The 16,711-nt window shown below is 24.0% G+C and overlaps 1 protein-coding gene across 1 annotated transcript; it reads right to left on the reverse strand.

The window, feature by feature from the left end:
- Nucleotides 1–230: 230 nt before the first annotated feature.
- ergic53 (lectin, mannose binding protein ergic53) lies at nt 231–13,902 on the reverse strand. The gene is made up of 10 exons (XM_011505508.1): nt 13,712–13,902; nt 12,106–12,162; nt 11,773–12,043; nt 11,588–11,687; nt 11,406–11,517; nt 6,427–6,595; nt 1,436–1,629; nt 609–808; nt 327–532; nt 231–267 (listed from the first exon to the last, which is right to left on the reverse strand). Exons 1-10 carry the CDS (start codon nt 13,896–13,898, stop codon nt 231–233), a joined length of 1,533 nt encoding a protein of 510 aa, XP_011503810.1. The 5' UTR covers nt 13,899–13,902.
- Between the last annotated feature and the right edge of the window lie 2,809 nt (nt 13,903–16,711).

The following is a 16,711-nucleotide window of genomic DNA, read 5'->3' on the forward strand; positions in this document are numbered from 1 at the left end:
CATTGTCTATATTTTACATTTATTTATTCTGAACTTAAATAAACAATTTTACGAATATGTATAAATAAAAAAAAATCTTAAAAGTATATGATAAAAAATAATACACTGTTAATTAAAAAATGTTTGTATATAATATATATTGTCTTACACGTTACGTAATATCAAACAATTCAATATGAATGGTTTAATTATTACATATTTTTCCATATTCAGTTTGTAATACATTTATATTAATAAAATTTTTTTGCTTGTGCTTCCTTATTATCTCTGTAAATAAAAATACGATATTAATTTATATATTTTTTTTAGGAGGCTAGAAAAACTACCTATATATATTATATCCCAATATAATAATTATTTGAACAGCTATAAATATTATAAATACTATTGTAGTAAGACAATTTCCAGCAGGACAGTTTAACTTAAGGCTATTAAGTTTTGTGTTAGTCTGTAAGACATCTCGTTTAAGAGTATTCAATCCATCTCGTATTTCTGTTATAAAGGATTGATAATCATAACTCAGAGGTTCAACCTTTAAATAAAGGAAATATTTTACTTGATATCTCACTGATTAATAGTTATTGATTTGTAAATTTAAATTAATTTACCTTTGCTGTTGGATTTCGAGCTTGATTATTTAAAATATTATCAGTTTTTGATTGAACTTCTATTACTACAGATTTCAGTTCGAGTACTGCACTTAATATATTATTTTGAGTTGTTAACAAAAAATCTATTTCTTGTCTTCGTATAGTCTCAAAAACTTGCGATGCTTGATTAGATTGAATTTTACCTTCATGTGATCGAGCTGTAATAATACTGAAAATTACTAAATATCCGAAAAAATTATTTTTAATAAAACGAATATATATTGTAAACGGATAATCATTGACAATTTTTTTGATAAACAGTTTAAAATATAATCTTTTTATGATTTTAAAAACCCGTAATTTATTTTGATTAATACAAAATAGTTAATAATTATTTGAACAATATTCGTAACGAATAATCTATTTATGTTGAATGATGATTACGATTCCTTCGCTGCAACTAGATAAAAAATAGATTTGAAGGAAAAATATTTCTAAAATTATAAAATAAAAATTGACGTGGACTATTTTGTTTATCTAAAACTATTTACTTTCAATTAATAGAAGATTAACAATGTTAATCATTTAAAAAATTTCTAAACATTTTTACATTACAATTCCTCGAATTAATTTTAAGTTTAAAAAGAAAAATAAAATTAAAAAAATGTATAGTTAGTTGAAAAAACGATAAATTACAAAAATGAAATGAAAGATATTATAACAAATTGAACAATAAAGGTGAAATGGTTCAATTACGATGGCATTATTTTGCTATCTTTAAAAAGCAGTTGAAAGAGTCCATAGTATATCTTATAATTTAATTTATTGTATACAATTTAAATTACCTTCTAATGGAATTTGGGAAATAAGACTCAATACTCTTTCTTGTTTTCCAACCACTTCATCTAATTTATTATTTATTGATCGCATAGTATCAGATATTTGCATTTGTCCTGTAAAAATCTGTTTTAATTCTCGTTGATTTTCACTTTCGAACCATTCTTCAAATTCTTTTTCGTGCCTTTCATCTGGGTGTTCTCTAAAATTGTATTTAAATAAATCAAAGGCCATATAATAATTTTTATAATGGTATAATACGTAAATATACAATTCTAAAAGTTAATGAGTTACTTTTTTATATTCATTTTTACAGTAATAAATACTGTTATAAATAATAAAAACATGAATTTTAAAAAATTAATATGATGTAAATTTGAAATTGAAATTAATGTTTTTTATGTGCTACATACTATATAAAAATGATCCATCCACTAAAATGTATGAACTCTTCTTATCAAAGAATGTTTAATAATCTGTCGATTTTCAAACAATTAAACATAGTACAAGTCCTGTTTCGTGTTGTTTTATATGTTATCAATTCAATTCGCTATTTTATACAAAATTTAAGCAATCAATTTTAAATATTGTATATAGAATAATCAAAGTTGTAAGTTAACAAACTAAAAGCTTTCTTAAAATTATCCAATGATATAAAAAAGAGAGTATACTTCGAAATTATTAAATCTTCGAATATATTAAGACAAAAATATAATTAGCAAATCATTTTTAATTGTTACAAAAAGTATACTAATTGCATTATAATATCCATTTATTTATCTTATTAACGCATTTAAAAATCAACTAACAAGTTTTTATTACATTAATTCATTTAAATATTAAACTTTCATACAACTATTATATACTAGATGAAATTTTAAAAAACACTTTGCAACTACCAAAGAATTTATATTTTATAACACAAAAGATATTTGTGTAATATTTTAGATCTAGTTATAAACAAAAATTTTTAAGTATATGCATTTAATTATTTTTATTACAATTAATTGTCAGGGGTGTTAGGCTAAATAACTAGTAGTAATACTATTTTGATTAAATTTACTTAAATTCAATTCCAATAAAAATTTGAATTTAAATTTTATTACAATTTATTTTATCAAACGACAAAACTAACTTCTGTAGAACGAAGTACATCATCAATTAAAGAATTGAAATTTAAAATTTAGTATAATTGCCAAGGAATATTTTTGACTTTTGGTAAGTTACCTAAATAATTGATGGGACTATGCATTACACAAATTTTCTTACACCTTAAAAATATGTTATGCTACTGATCACTACATAAAATAGATACCATGTAGATAAAAAATATATATAATCACGTCACGCTGATTTTTATCGTTAATTTTTTTATAATTTTTTTATTATATAAAAATTTGGATAGCATATATAGATATATAGAATAATAAATTGATAGCAATATATAAATAAAAAGTATTGTTCAAAAATGGTTGATTTTCTGGCTCGAACTGCCAATGGTCGATAGCTAGCTCCAATCTTGGTATTGTGATTCTCTTAAGAGGTGCCACTTTAGTCTTGGAAAACACCAATTAGAATACTGCACGGATATGCACATGACTGCCGATATTACTAATTGAGATGCATCAGAAAATACATATAGCTTTAAGCGTGAAGGGCTTTTTATAGTGAGCCAACGTGGTATTGTAATTTTGGTAAAATCGGTGAGACCTCTTCTAATGATAAGCTATTCTGAAAACAATTTGGAGGATAGCGTCTCCTCCTATTGGAGCTTGTATAACCACAGCTCCTGCACGATGATTTTTTATTTGATCATGATAGGTGAAACAAACCATGGATCAAATATCTGAGCCACTTCAGATAAAATGAGTCGTTTATTAATGTTATCATCTTGTACCGATATCTTTCCTGTTGTCGATACCACCGTAATTCAAGAATTTTTGTAGAGCAATCGTAAAACGTAATTAAGGTGGCCAGATTATGATCCGCGTTATTTGCGGTAATAACATCTTGATGAGTTGCATACCATATTGCCAACGGAAAACCGCTCGCCAGGTTTCGTAATTGTGGTGGTACAAACTGGTATTTCGACGATTGCACCATCATCTCATCTGGATGATAGGTTTGAACTATTGACTGGAGTAGTTTCTGATTTGAATGCCTCGTGTAGCATAGTATGATGCCGTTTGGAACACCTCTTGCATTTTGTAGAAGTTCTATACGATCTGATATTGTGATGTCTTAGACAGTTGAGTCTGCGTTGCATTGCTAAATGCTGTCTCTACTACTGTCATGTCCCAAAATTTTGGACATGTAAGATTCGAATGTGTGTTGGTGCAGCACTCATACACGCATATGAACCGTTTGATTGTTCACTGATACCTTATAGGTTTTTGATGTTTTTCTTGCCAAAGGTTGGAACCGTACTGCTGATCTAGGATGATCTAGGGCGATGTCATTAATTCGACCTGGTTTAGCGTCTTCAGCCGAGATGTTAGAAAGGTCTTTAGTTGATCGAGGCGCGGATATAAGGTAGAAGTGCCAATTGATGATTTCCACATTTCCCTGGTGGTATGGTCGAATTGCTGAGAGATCTGATGTACTATAATGCAGTTCAACAAATCTTCAGCGATTTCAAATGCTAGTAACTGTTTTGTCCCCTTATTATAGGTATTGAGGAGTTTCTCTAACGCAGCTATGTCCCCTTTAATTTGGGTTGTTCGATAGTTCATGTTTATTTATCGCCTCAATTAGCGGATGCTTAGGTAAGGACTTAAGTCAAAGGACTGTAGAGATAAACAGTGTATGCAAACTTCGTTAAACATATTTTATTATGTTATATATATATATATATATATATAATATCGTATATTATAATATTATATATTATTTCATCTAATTATTTATTTTATATCGTTTGTTATATTCATTAATAATTACTAAATTGAAGGGCGTATGGCTTATTTGTGTAATAGTTAACTTCAATACAGAATACTGGTATACATTCAGGATAAGAATTTCGATACTGTTTGGAAATCCAGCCACCAGAATGGTCCGAAGACCAAGAACTGGTTGGATTAGACCGTACAACGGTTTAACGGTGATGGGGGAGGGGGATGTTGGTGCATAAATTCAGTATAAACAAAGGTATGCAAGGTGAGAGTGGTCTTTGCGTACTATAGGTGCTTTATTGTATCAGTGAAACGGAAGCAGTAACTGTCGGCGCTTTAATTGTACTAGCGAAACATAACTGTAATTACCGAAGAAATGGCGAGACATGCGTGGCCATGGGCGCTCTCATTGGCGATATGAATTGTGAGGACTATCTAGTCAATGTCGGTGGCCTCTTCAGCGGTCTGATAAGAATCAAGTTTCAAAGACCTGTCCGAGGATGTCGGCACTGTCAGAATAATAACGGCATCGCCGGAATTCCCAGACAGTATCGGCAGCTTCTTCTGCGGCCTGATAATATTCAGATTGCAGAGACCCGGCTGATACTGCCGATGCTGCGCCGAGGTGACGATAGTCTATCCCGAGTTACCAGACCGATAATGTTGGCGATATGTCGTAATAACAATCAAGTTCGAAGGCCTGACCGATATTGTCGGCGCTGAGCCGCAATAATAATATATGATACAAATAGATTGCTGTAGATGTTAGTCTATGTCGTCGTCCTGAATGCGGTCTGACTATAGTCAAATTGTGGAGGATGCACCGATAGCTGCCCAGCAATAGATAATAAATAATGTAAACAAATAAGTATACCTTGCACGGATTTCCGTAGACAGACGTGTACAACTTTTAACTGTTATGACTTGCACTAATTTCACTTTGACTTACTCAACAAGACTGATTTTCTTCGTCGTCCGTTCTTCCTTATATATGATTGCGTACATTAAGAGTTTGTAATTCTTGAAAATCCTGTCAAATTCTCGGAAAGCATGCTTTAGTAGATTCTTGAATCTTCCATTATAGCTATGCGGATACAGCATAAGGCTTAAATTTCATCGAGAATTTTCGTAGCGAATACTTCAAATATTACGCATTAATAAGAAATAAAAATGTAATAGAATCATATTAAATAAAGCAATAAATTTTTATTGCTGGGTAGTTCAATCCTGAACAGATACCATACTTCTTGTAGTCAGATATTTTCTCGTAATGCAGTCAACACCCTTGACTGCTTGTTAACTGTTGTGGACTGAAAAATTGACGTGTGCTCCTTATTTGATGGCTTTACTGAGAAAGCGTGACTGAGTAACACCTGACTGACTAACTCATGGCTGAATATTCCGTGGCTGAATAGTGCAGTGTCTCGTGGTGTGCTTGCTTTAAATATTCACACACCAGCCTAGTTAGCTGGCAGCAATGGATAGGTGTTGCTATGTGGAAATGAGATAAACATTGCAGACGTTGGAGAAAATTTTTTTAGAAGTTTCGAAAATTCCGGGAAAGCACGGCTTTAGAAGCTTGGAGAATTCCGAGAAACATAATGTATACAAATGAATAATTAAAAAACAAATCTGACAAAAACAAAACAGATCTGACACTAAAACATATCTAATGCTAATAAATAGCAATTTAATCTTTCATTATTACTCTACTTGAATAAAAATTTGTTATATATTTTAGAATATACATCAAAATATTTTCTATTGATTCCGGTGACTTAAAAATAAAATATAATACTATCCTCTTTTTTTCCTGCTAACATTACATACCAAACATTCATATTCGTAACATTCAATACATTAATGTTGGTCTTTCATAACAGAATTTTTAATTTGTAGAAAATTTATAGAAGTTTTTGAATATTGCAAAGTTCAATCAATATAATATATTTTATTGTTAAATATTATACTGAATTCTGAAACATTTAATTTAACATTATTAATACAAAATATAACTGAGTACTTGATTTCTAAATTGATTTTAAAAAATTACCCTATGGAATTTATTAAAAATATTCTGTTTCAACAATTTTTAGCGATATGCTTACTTGTGGTATTCTTCTTTTTGGCGCTCAAGTTTAGTTTGATAACTCAGATACTCTTGGCCTAGTTTAAGCTCTTCTTCAGTAGACACCTTTTTATTACTGGTAATTTGGCTACGTGGATATAAGGATGTAGTTAAAATATGTAAAACATCATGATCATCAGCAAGACCACCTGCAATATCACAATGTATTATTAAAATTAAACGAATCTTTAATCTTTAAATATCTGATTAATAAAAATTTATATAAACAATTTTTATGTATGTATATTGAATAATACAATTCACATTCTATATATTAAATTTAATTTTAAGAATTTTAAATGTATATCATAGAAACAAAACAACAAAAAATGAGCGCATAAATTTTATTAAATTGGAACTGGTTTTGACATTAATAGTAAAATAGGTACAATGTCATAAAAAATAATTAAATCACTATTTTTTCTATGAATTTTATTAAAAATGTATCACAACTTTAAAAAATTAAATAGATCCATTAATACTTATAAAACACATTTTAAAGTAAATATACAAAAGCATTTAATTTGTTTTTTCTCTTTTTTTTAATAAATATAATATGAAATATATTACCGATAATCGTGATGAAATAACTTCGAATGAATTTGTTATATAATTGAAAAAATTTAATAAAAATAACAAACAATAAACTTAATAAAAAATTTGATAATAATGCAATATTAATATGTAATTAATTATACAATTTTGTTATAGCAAAGATGTTTCTGTTGAGAACGTCATTTATAAATGTAATACTTATTTACTAAAGTAAATAAAACATTTGAATAGTATTATATAATTTTGTTACATAGCTATTTGTAAAAGGTACAAACTACTGAATTTAACAGTTTAGTATTTATAAATTCCATTTATAATTTACAGGAATTTCTTGTTTAACTTATTTATAAAATTTATAAACCTTATAAATGGCTATCTATAGATAGCGTATTATCTTTTGGTAATCAAAACTAGTTTGAATTACTTAAGGTAATTTAGATTATATCACATTATAGTTAATAATAATGTACTATTAAAAATATCATTCTTTTGACAATTCTTCGTTTTTTTAACCTTTATATTCACATATCACGTAAAATTATTCTTGCATTTACAAGAACTTAACAAAATTTTGTCATGATAAGAAATATCTTTGTGTAAAGAATGTTAAAAATGTATAACATTTGAAGGTAATTTAGTAAGTGGATCTTTAATATTTCTTGTATAATTAAATAAAAATAATTTGTATAAATCTCATTCGATTGTATTTCATATTGTGTTCTATAAGTGTAACATAATGAATTTGTTTTTAAATAAAGTATTATTTGTAATTTGCACTTTCTCATATCTGACTATTGATTCCGTAATACGTAATTATCCCTCAATATACAATATTCTATGTTCACATTTTAAAACTTTTTCACATTATTATTTTTATATATATGATAAAATTAAATCACTGTATTATAGCAATTAGCTATTTAATTTAAAATTAAACTTTATATTTATTTTTTAATTTTTCTTTAAAAATTTATGGAAACAAATTTTCATGTTCACATGTTGTGAACATATTCATAACATTAATATTCCTTTATTATAGTTTCAACTATTATGTTTAATCTATAGTGTTCACTGATGCTGCATTTGTGTATAGTCTATTCCATCATATCAAATTTTCGAGTTCTATATACCTTAAGTATATTATCCTATATTTAATTATTAGTCTATAATACGATCATGATATGCTTTATTAGCTACTCAATGATCTTGTGACCAAAAATATAAAAAAAATAATTAGATAGATATAAGTATATCATTATACTTCAATAATTCAGGTTATAATAAGATAAATAATATACAAAATAATTTTGAGAAAAATAAAAATAAGAAAAATTATTTTTTCCGCTTTATTTATTAAAACCCTATATGAATAAGTGATCTAGCTACATTTTTACATATGGTAGTATACGCAGTTAAAACCTATTTCAACTGAAAAGTACTTCCAATTATTTCTCTATTTTACTATTTAATTATATTTTTAATTTTTCTCCATGATTACGAAGGTTTTTTTAAATATTAAACATTTACATTATTTTCAATTAATTCTCAGACTTTAAAATATCTCATAAAAAACGTTCTTAATATAAAAAAATTATATTACATTTCAGCATTCATTTCTTTTTGATTCAACATATTTTTTTAAATTATGAACACGATATCACTATTGCTTTTATTTTTATTCTACTTATCTTTTTATTTTTTTTCTTCTTTTATCACCTTGGTTAATTTTCAAAAATATAATCGTTATTAGAATTTTAATATATTAGTTTAATACATAGACTAGACCTTCTGAAGTTTTTCATTTATCTTCATTCTTATGATTTGTATAACTAATTTGAAAATCAGTGATGGCATTCTATGGTGCAGATTAGTTACATAATCGTTGAAAATTGTTTATCAGTTATAAACAGAAAAATTTTCCATTTCAATAATATATATATATATATATACTTTCTAATTTTTAAATCTTTTTTAACCTTTCTTTATATTTTGAACAAAGTCTTATTAACAATCATAATGGAAGAATATATATTTCTTCTTTTTTAATTATTCTAATAGTTGTTCTGTTTAAACGCTTTAATCTATTCATCTATAGATAATTGGAAATTCAGAACTACATAGAATTAATTGGAGGAATAAAATATACTTTTCGCAAACGTTCCCTTCAGTGAACTAACTAGATTCTTCACACGCGATCAAAACAATAATCAACCATTTGTCTAATAATTGTTAGAGAAAGAATTAATACTATCACGGAAAATTTTATGATTTTAATAATCTCAAACCGAAATTTACAATTGTGTAGCATTATTATATCTGTTAACTGATTTTATTAATTTATTCAAATCTTTATTTTGAATCAATGCTAGATATTGTTTATCTGAAATTGTATAATTAATGTAATATAAATGTATAATTAATGTAATATAAAAGATTTTGTCAGTGATAGAAAACCTACTAATTAGTTTTATTAAAAGTTATTAGGTCAATTCAGGCCAAATAGTAGCATTTTAAGAATATATGAATCCATTATTGGATGTTTTTATTTCTACATAAGATACTTGTAAGATATTTTGTATCAAATAGCATTCAAACTATTTTTTTCTGAATAATAGGGCACTTTTCTTTTGAAAAATCAATTCGAGACTGTTGTGTCAAACTTGATAGTGTAGATTTTCGATAAAAGTTAAAATATATTATATATTAATATTTTGATCATATGATATTTCTTTATGATAGAAAAAATTGAGATATGAAGATTTTTAAAAATTAAGTTAGAGGTAAATATTTTATCATAAATTTAATCTTCTATAATACAAATTTTTTAATGTAGTTAAATTAGTTTCTATGTGCAAATCATTCGAAGTAAATACTATAAATACTCGCATCAGTATCTATATAAAAATCATTTTACTCTATTTCAAAATTCATCATCACTCCAATCTTATTGTTCGCGTAATAAAGAATGCATTATGCATTTAATTACGTATCAACAAATGAAACACAATTAAGCTTTTTACATTTAAGAAAATTTAACACAGTAAATTAGTAGGTTTACAAAAACGACAATTATGGTATAGAATCTGTGACCAAAATGTTGTATCATGAATGTACGTTAATTACATAATTAAATCCGTTACGTCAAATAACTTGCAGACATTTATGTTATTGCATAACTAATCAGTATACTAATTTAAACATGAAATACTCATTACTTCTGCATAAATTTAATGCATCTCAAGAAATAGAAAGTACAGTGTTTTCGATATTTAAAAGTGTATTATTTACATTTTTTATTCAGAGTCATATATATCCAATATCCGATCATTATGTACAAAATCAACTGAAGTATTCTTAAAAATGTATATTAAATCACGACTAAAATCAGTAAATAAAATAAAGTACGTATTACTTACAGTTATTTATTTTTTCTTTCTTGATAAAATGACATAAGCTATATAGGACATGCTTTAAATGTTATAAAATAATTATCTTACATTAATCAATAAATAATAGAGATTATGATAAAGATATCGCTGCATCCTGATATATATTACGCACGTAAATATGTGTATCACGATAAAAATTTACTAGGCAAAAAATCCTATCAAAATAAGGAAGGTCAATATATAAAGATCAAAATATCAATATTGAAATCAACAATTAGTTCAATAGTTAATCTGATCATTATTTTAACAGCCTTTAAGATATAATCCATTAAAAAGAGTAACAATTTTTAGAAGTAATTGTAAAGAATAATAAATCTATGAGTATGTGCAAGGAAAATTAAACCTAATGATTGGATCTCTGATTATTATGATTTTTAAATCTTAATATAATTTATGCACGATTATTAAAATATTTTATTTGTTTTATTTGTACATACTTTTGAATTTATCCAACAGGAATTATAAAAATCTCCAATGTTTAATATCTTCACAAAATAGAATCTATTTTTAATTGATAAGACATAAGAACATGACTGTCAAAATAATAAATAAAATGTAATCACATGAAGAGCTATTTAAATAATAATTGTTAAATAATTGTAACAAAAAATTTAAATAAAATTCATTGCAAAAATATATAAGAACAATATAATGTCTCTTTGTTTTTCCAGAATTAAGTAAATAAAAAACATAATAATGTCCATATGAAATGATACTTTTTATCTTTCAAAATCAATTTGAATAAATAAATAGATCAAAAACTTAATTATTTCTAATTAATTGTAAAACTTTATAAACGTAATATATATATATATATATATATATATATATATAACATGTTTAATAAGTAAAAGATTGAGGACATAAAAAGTAAAAGAATTAAAAATATACATAATTATTTTAAATACATTTGATATTTCCTCAATAGAGATTACATTATTATAAACCATCTTACCAGTAGCTGCTGATATACCAAAATATCCATATTTGGGTAAAAATACATTTTCTAGTCGAAAACACACTTCATAATCAAGTTCATTGTTTGTCATACCACCGTGAAATAATAACTACATAATATAATATAATAAAGAAAAGTAGATACGTAACTTATTTAAAATTTAAAAATATAATACAAACCGTTAGAGAATTTTGATAGTATTCTATTTTTGCTCTAGTAGCAAATGGTTTATTTCGAAAATCCCGTAAACAACCAGCCGAAACTTGAGTACCTCCATCACTAGAATTTTAAAATTCTATATTTAATTACTAATTAAATAAAATATTTACATACATATTTTATTAGATTAAATAACTTTTCTTACTTTGCATGATCAAATATTTTTGATCCATCGTTAAGAATTGTCATAATAAAAGGATTGTTACGTTTATTATCATTATCAAAGGAATCAAAAAAAATACCAAGCCCAATCCATTTATCAGAACTTCCAAAAACAGTACCATTGTAAAATCCTTTTGAAGTTGTATACCACAAAGCTAAGCCATCTGCTCCAATTCTTCCCCTGCCAGTTATACGAAAAACTATATCAATTTCCCACCAATCAAAATTTACTGCTTGCTTAGTCCAAATTGCTCCTAAAAATTAAAAATTATATCAGAATGTTTATACTTTTATACAGTTTTTGCATACAACTTACCTTTTTGACTTCTTAATGAAGGAGCAATTCTAATATTCTCAGAACTAGCAATGGCATCTGGAAAATAAATCATTTCAACCACTTAAATACAATTAAAGATCAGTCACCTAAAATTGTTTTAGGTATCTAATCTGTAATTATAAATTTCTTGATATTCAATAATTTTTCATTCTAATTATATTAAAATAGTATTATGGTTATTATTAATAATTTTTTAATAAATACTATATTAATTATTATTTTGTTATTCAAAATTACACTTGATAAACATAAATTGGAGAAAAATTAAATATTTAATATAGTGAACAATGTATTATCCTGACATAAACATCTAATTACCAAACAAAATTGTTTGACAACTCTTTAAACTTATCACATCAATTACAAGGTATATTCCCAATATCTATGATTATGTTGTATTTATTAAAACTTCTTACAAGTTGGAGAAACAAAATATATTATTAACAAAATATCTCACACTATTAAGTTAAAATTATTAAAATTTTAATGAAACTTAAAAGTATATCTCACACGTCAATTAATAAATATTATTGACTATGTTACAAATAGAAACAGAATTACAGTGACAAAAGTATTATTTATTTCAAAATTTCATAAGATCACACACTTATTATTCATATATGGACAATGATACCTTCATTTACACAATCTTAAAATGACTATTAACAAAAATTTATAATCAACCAATACTACCATTTGGGAAAGGTATATGCAATAGCCATTATCAATTAAATAGATGAAAGTTCAATTGATATAACCAAAAATTAACAACAGATGAAAATAATGAAAATAAAAAATGAAGGACTGTTTAAAAAAATTCTAGTCAGCAAATATATATCAAAATTAATTAATTCATTGTATAAGCATTTAATTTAAAACATTTTATACACAATTTTAAAAAATTAAAGAAGGGCTCTTTAATTGAAATTTTATTTCATTTAATATAATAACTCTTGATGATTCATAAGCAAAAAATATACATGAATATTTATAAGTCATTTAAATTCCAATATTTCATTTAATATATTATTTCCTTTACTGGTTTTAATACTTTCATATAAAAGAATGTTCAAATATAAGAACAAATTTCAAATAAAAAATACTCATCAATACAAATTGGTTATATAATTATATTTGTTTTAAATTATATTTGTATATATTTGAATATGTAGTAAAATATTTGATCATTTTTCATGAAATTTATTTTAAAAAACTTTAATGTATTAATTTCATAGATATATAAAGTATAAGTAAATATAATTTATTTGAATAAATTTGTTATTATTTATTTAATAATTAAATTTTAAATAAAATTTTATATTTATATTTTATTTTATATCTAAAATAAAATGGTATATGTATTAATATAATTAAAAAATATTTCATTAAGTATTTACTAATTGTCTTCATTTATGTGATGTATATGATATTCAATTCACAAAAATAACTTATGTTCATCTTCGGTTAATTTTATACAAATACTTTATGCTGAAAATCGTCAGGTTTAATCTATATACATTTTAAAACAAAAATAAAATATAAAATTTTATTTTTTTAAATTATAAATATAGGTTAGCACACTTACTGCCACCATATTCCCAAAAAGGTACACTTCCATCTTTTTGTGCTAAATATGGAGGTTTAAAAGAATATTTATACTCAAATTTTCGATGAGGCAGTTCAGCATAACTAGTGTAAATGTAATATAAGAATAAGAATAAATATACTATCCACCTCACTTCGGCTGCCATTTTTACTTTGTATATACTCATAGGCCTATAATAAAATATTTTTCATTACAATGAAGAAATATTATTTTTTACATATCAAATATTAATTGCTTGAAACATTTAATAAGCATGCACTTAAATTAAATAAATATTAAAATTATGCAAATCGATTATTGAAAGAAAATTAATATATATATTCACACATACGTAACAGTCAAATTTTTATAAAAGTACAAAAATTAAATAAAAAACTATTCTATTATATACGCCACATTAAAATAAAATAGAAGATACAAAGTGATCTAAAATTATGCATAAAAACTGATTTATTAAAACTAAAGACTATAAATTTTATAAGATATAAATATTATAATATAATCTGAAAATATTAATATTATATATTAAATCGCACTCTTATATTTATACCGCGAATTTCAGACAAGATATTAAAATCAAAAGACTTGAGAACCAAATACGGTGTAGAGCTAAAATTTATCCATTAAGAAAGTAATGTTCTATCTACCACTATAAATACAAACGTATTACCCAGTTAATAAAAATACTTTTAATAAAACAATTCAAATGTTAATGCGATACTGATTTTTTTATTGTATTTAAATTTTTCTTATATTATTTTTATAAGAGCATTTTATATTGAAATTTATTAACATCTACATAAATAAACTTCATCTTATTTAATTATAAAGTTAAATTTGTAAGAGTACAAATTTCATATTATTTCTTAAATAAATAATTAGAAATAATAAATATGGAATCAAAAACAAAAGAGTTTGTTTGATTATATTTATTCTCCAACATGTATAATAATGCAGAAAAAATAATAGTAAAATTTATCTTGAAATACTATAAATTATATGACTATATGAATAACAATGGTATTTCTAAACAAACAATAAAAAAAATGTCATTTGAAAAATTTCGTAATAATTATTTAAGAATCACAACACTGATAAATACTCTTAAAATTGAAAGATCATAATTTTTCTCTCAAAATTGTTTTTAAAATAGTTTCAAGAATTATGTTGAATATTAAACTACGTATCAACAAATTGTAGCAAGGGCAACTTTTAACTAATTATTTAGTTGCAAATACTTTCGTATTTCTTTCTTTTTAGTTTATTATCTTATTACATATTCAGTCTATGTTTATTTCTATATGAGTTTACTGTATAGAGTGACTATTTTATTTAATTATAAAGATATGAAAATTATTATTTATACCTAAATTTTTATTATTTTAAAGCTATCTTACTTAATTTACTTAGCTATTTATGTTTTATTATTACTTTAAAAATTAATATATGGATGTTTAGAAGTTCACATTCGTAATATAATGTTAATTATGTGAGTTATATAGTAATTGATATAGTAAATCACTATAGTATTTTTAAGCTACAACTCAGAAATTATATTGATCATTAAATAGAAAATATGTACATCGCTTTAGAAAAATTAAAATTAAATTGGACGCTTAAGTTTATCACGTTTCTTAATCAAAATTTAATTCAATAAAAAATTTAATTTTTAAATTACGTATAACTTAACATTACAAATCTTCAAATTAATGGCTAATAATATAAATTAAGTAAAATTTCGATCATTGAAAGAAAATAGATTACTGATATGTAACTAGTTTAATAAATGTTAAAGTAATCTAGAATTTCAATATATAGAATTAAGATATAAAATTCAAATAGGACAATTAAAAATCAATAATAACGGTACCATATTAGAAGAAAAAATTATAAAAGACATTCATTTATTGAAAATAAAATAAATTAAAAAATTAAACAAAGTAAAACATAAAATATATTTTAAAACTAAATATTTGTATTAATTATTGATTAAAATACTATTGGTTGAACATAGCTACTTATTTTATTATTTTATTTATGTACGTTATATTCAACTTTTCATATTTTATTCACCATTTGCTATTTATATTTATTTATATATATGTATATTTATATTCAATACAAATAAAAAATTATTTTAGAGAAATAATTTTAAACTGTTCTATTACGATTTTTTACAATAAATTATAGAATCACGAACATTATTGCTATATTTGTATATACTTTCAAATTAGAGCACACTATTTAAAGCCAATAAACTTAAATTGAATAGCGCATGCCTCACCTATATACCCTATTCAAACTACTTTCGTTGTTTTGGAATTTCTAATTCATTAAAATCGTATGAATTTAAGAAATTGAAATATATAAAAATTAAAACTTTATTCTGATTACCTTTAATTAGTTTTTTATAAGATTTTTAGAAGTCAATACAAAATTGAACATTTAGATGAAAATATTGAATGAAAAATATAATATTAATAATTTAATAATTTTAGACCATACAGAATACTAGAACTAAATTATTTAAATCATTGTACTTAATCGTCTTTTAAAAATGAGATTAATATATTCTATCATTTTGCAAATTAATTGTTCATATATTTATTTTAATATTTGATTTAATATAATTTCCAATGTTTAATAACACACATTTATTCTGTAATTTTTTTTCTTTATTTTCTAGTATTTAAAAATAGACGATCTTTATTTTTCAAATTAAAATAAATTTAATTAAATATATAAGAAAAAAATTCAAATATGTGAAGTAATATTTTTAATGTAAATTGTATATTCGAGTTCGTGTGTTTGGATTTTTATTTTTAGAATTACCATGTGAATTTAGATTTAAAATTATTCTAGATAAATTAATATTGAAAAATTCTTTGTGGCACCAGTGAATTAATTATTTTATAGTATTTATATAATTTTATGTCTAATTTAAATTTCAAAATATATATTTGTTCATGAAATAAGGAT

This window comes from Ceratosolen solmsi, unplaced genomic scaffold (assembly GCF_000503995.2).
Source record: "Ceratosolen solmsi marchali unplaced genomic scaffold, CerSol_1.0 scaffold108, whole genome shotgun sequence".
Lineage (NCBI taxonomy): Eukaryota > Metazoa > Arthropoda > Insecta > Hymenoptera > Agaonidae > Ceratosolen > Ceratosolen solmsi.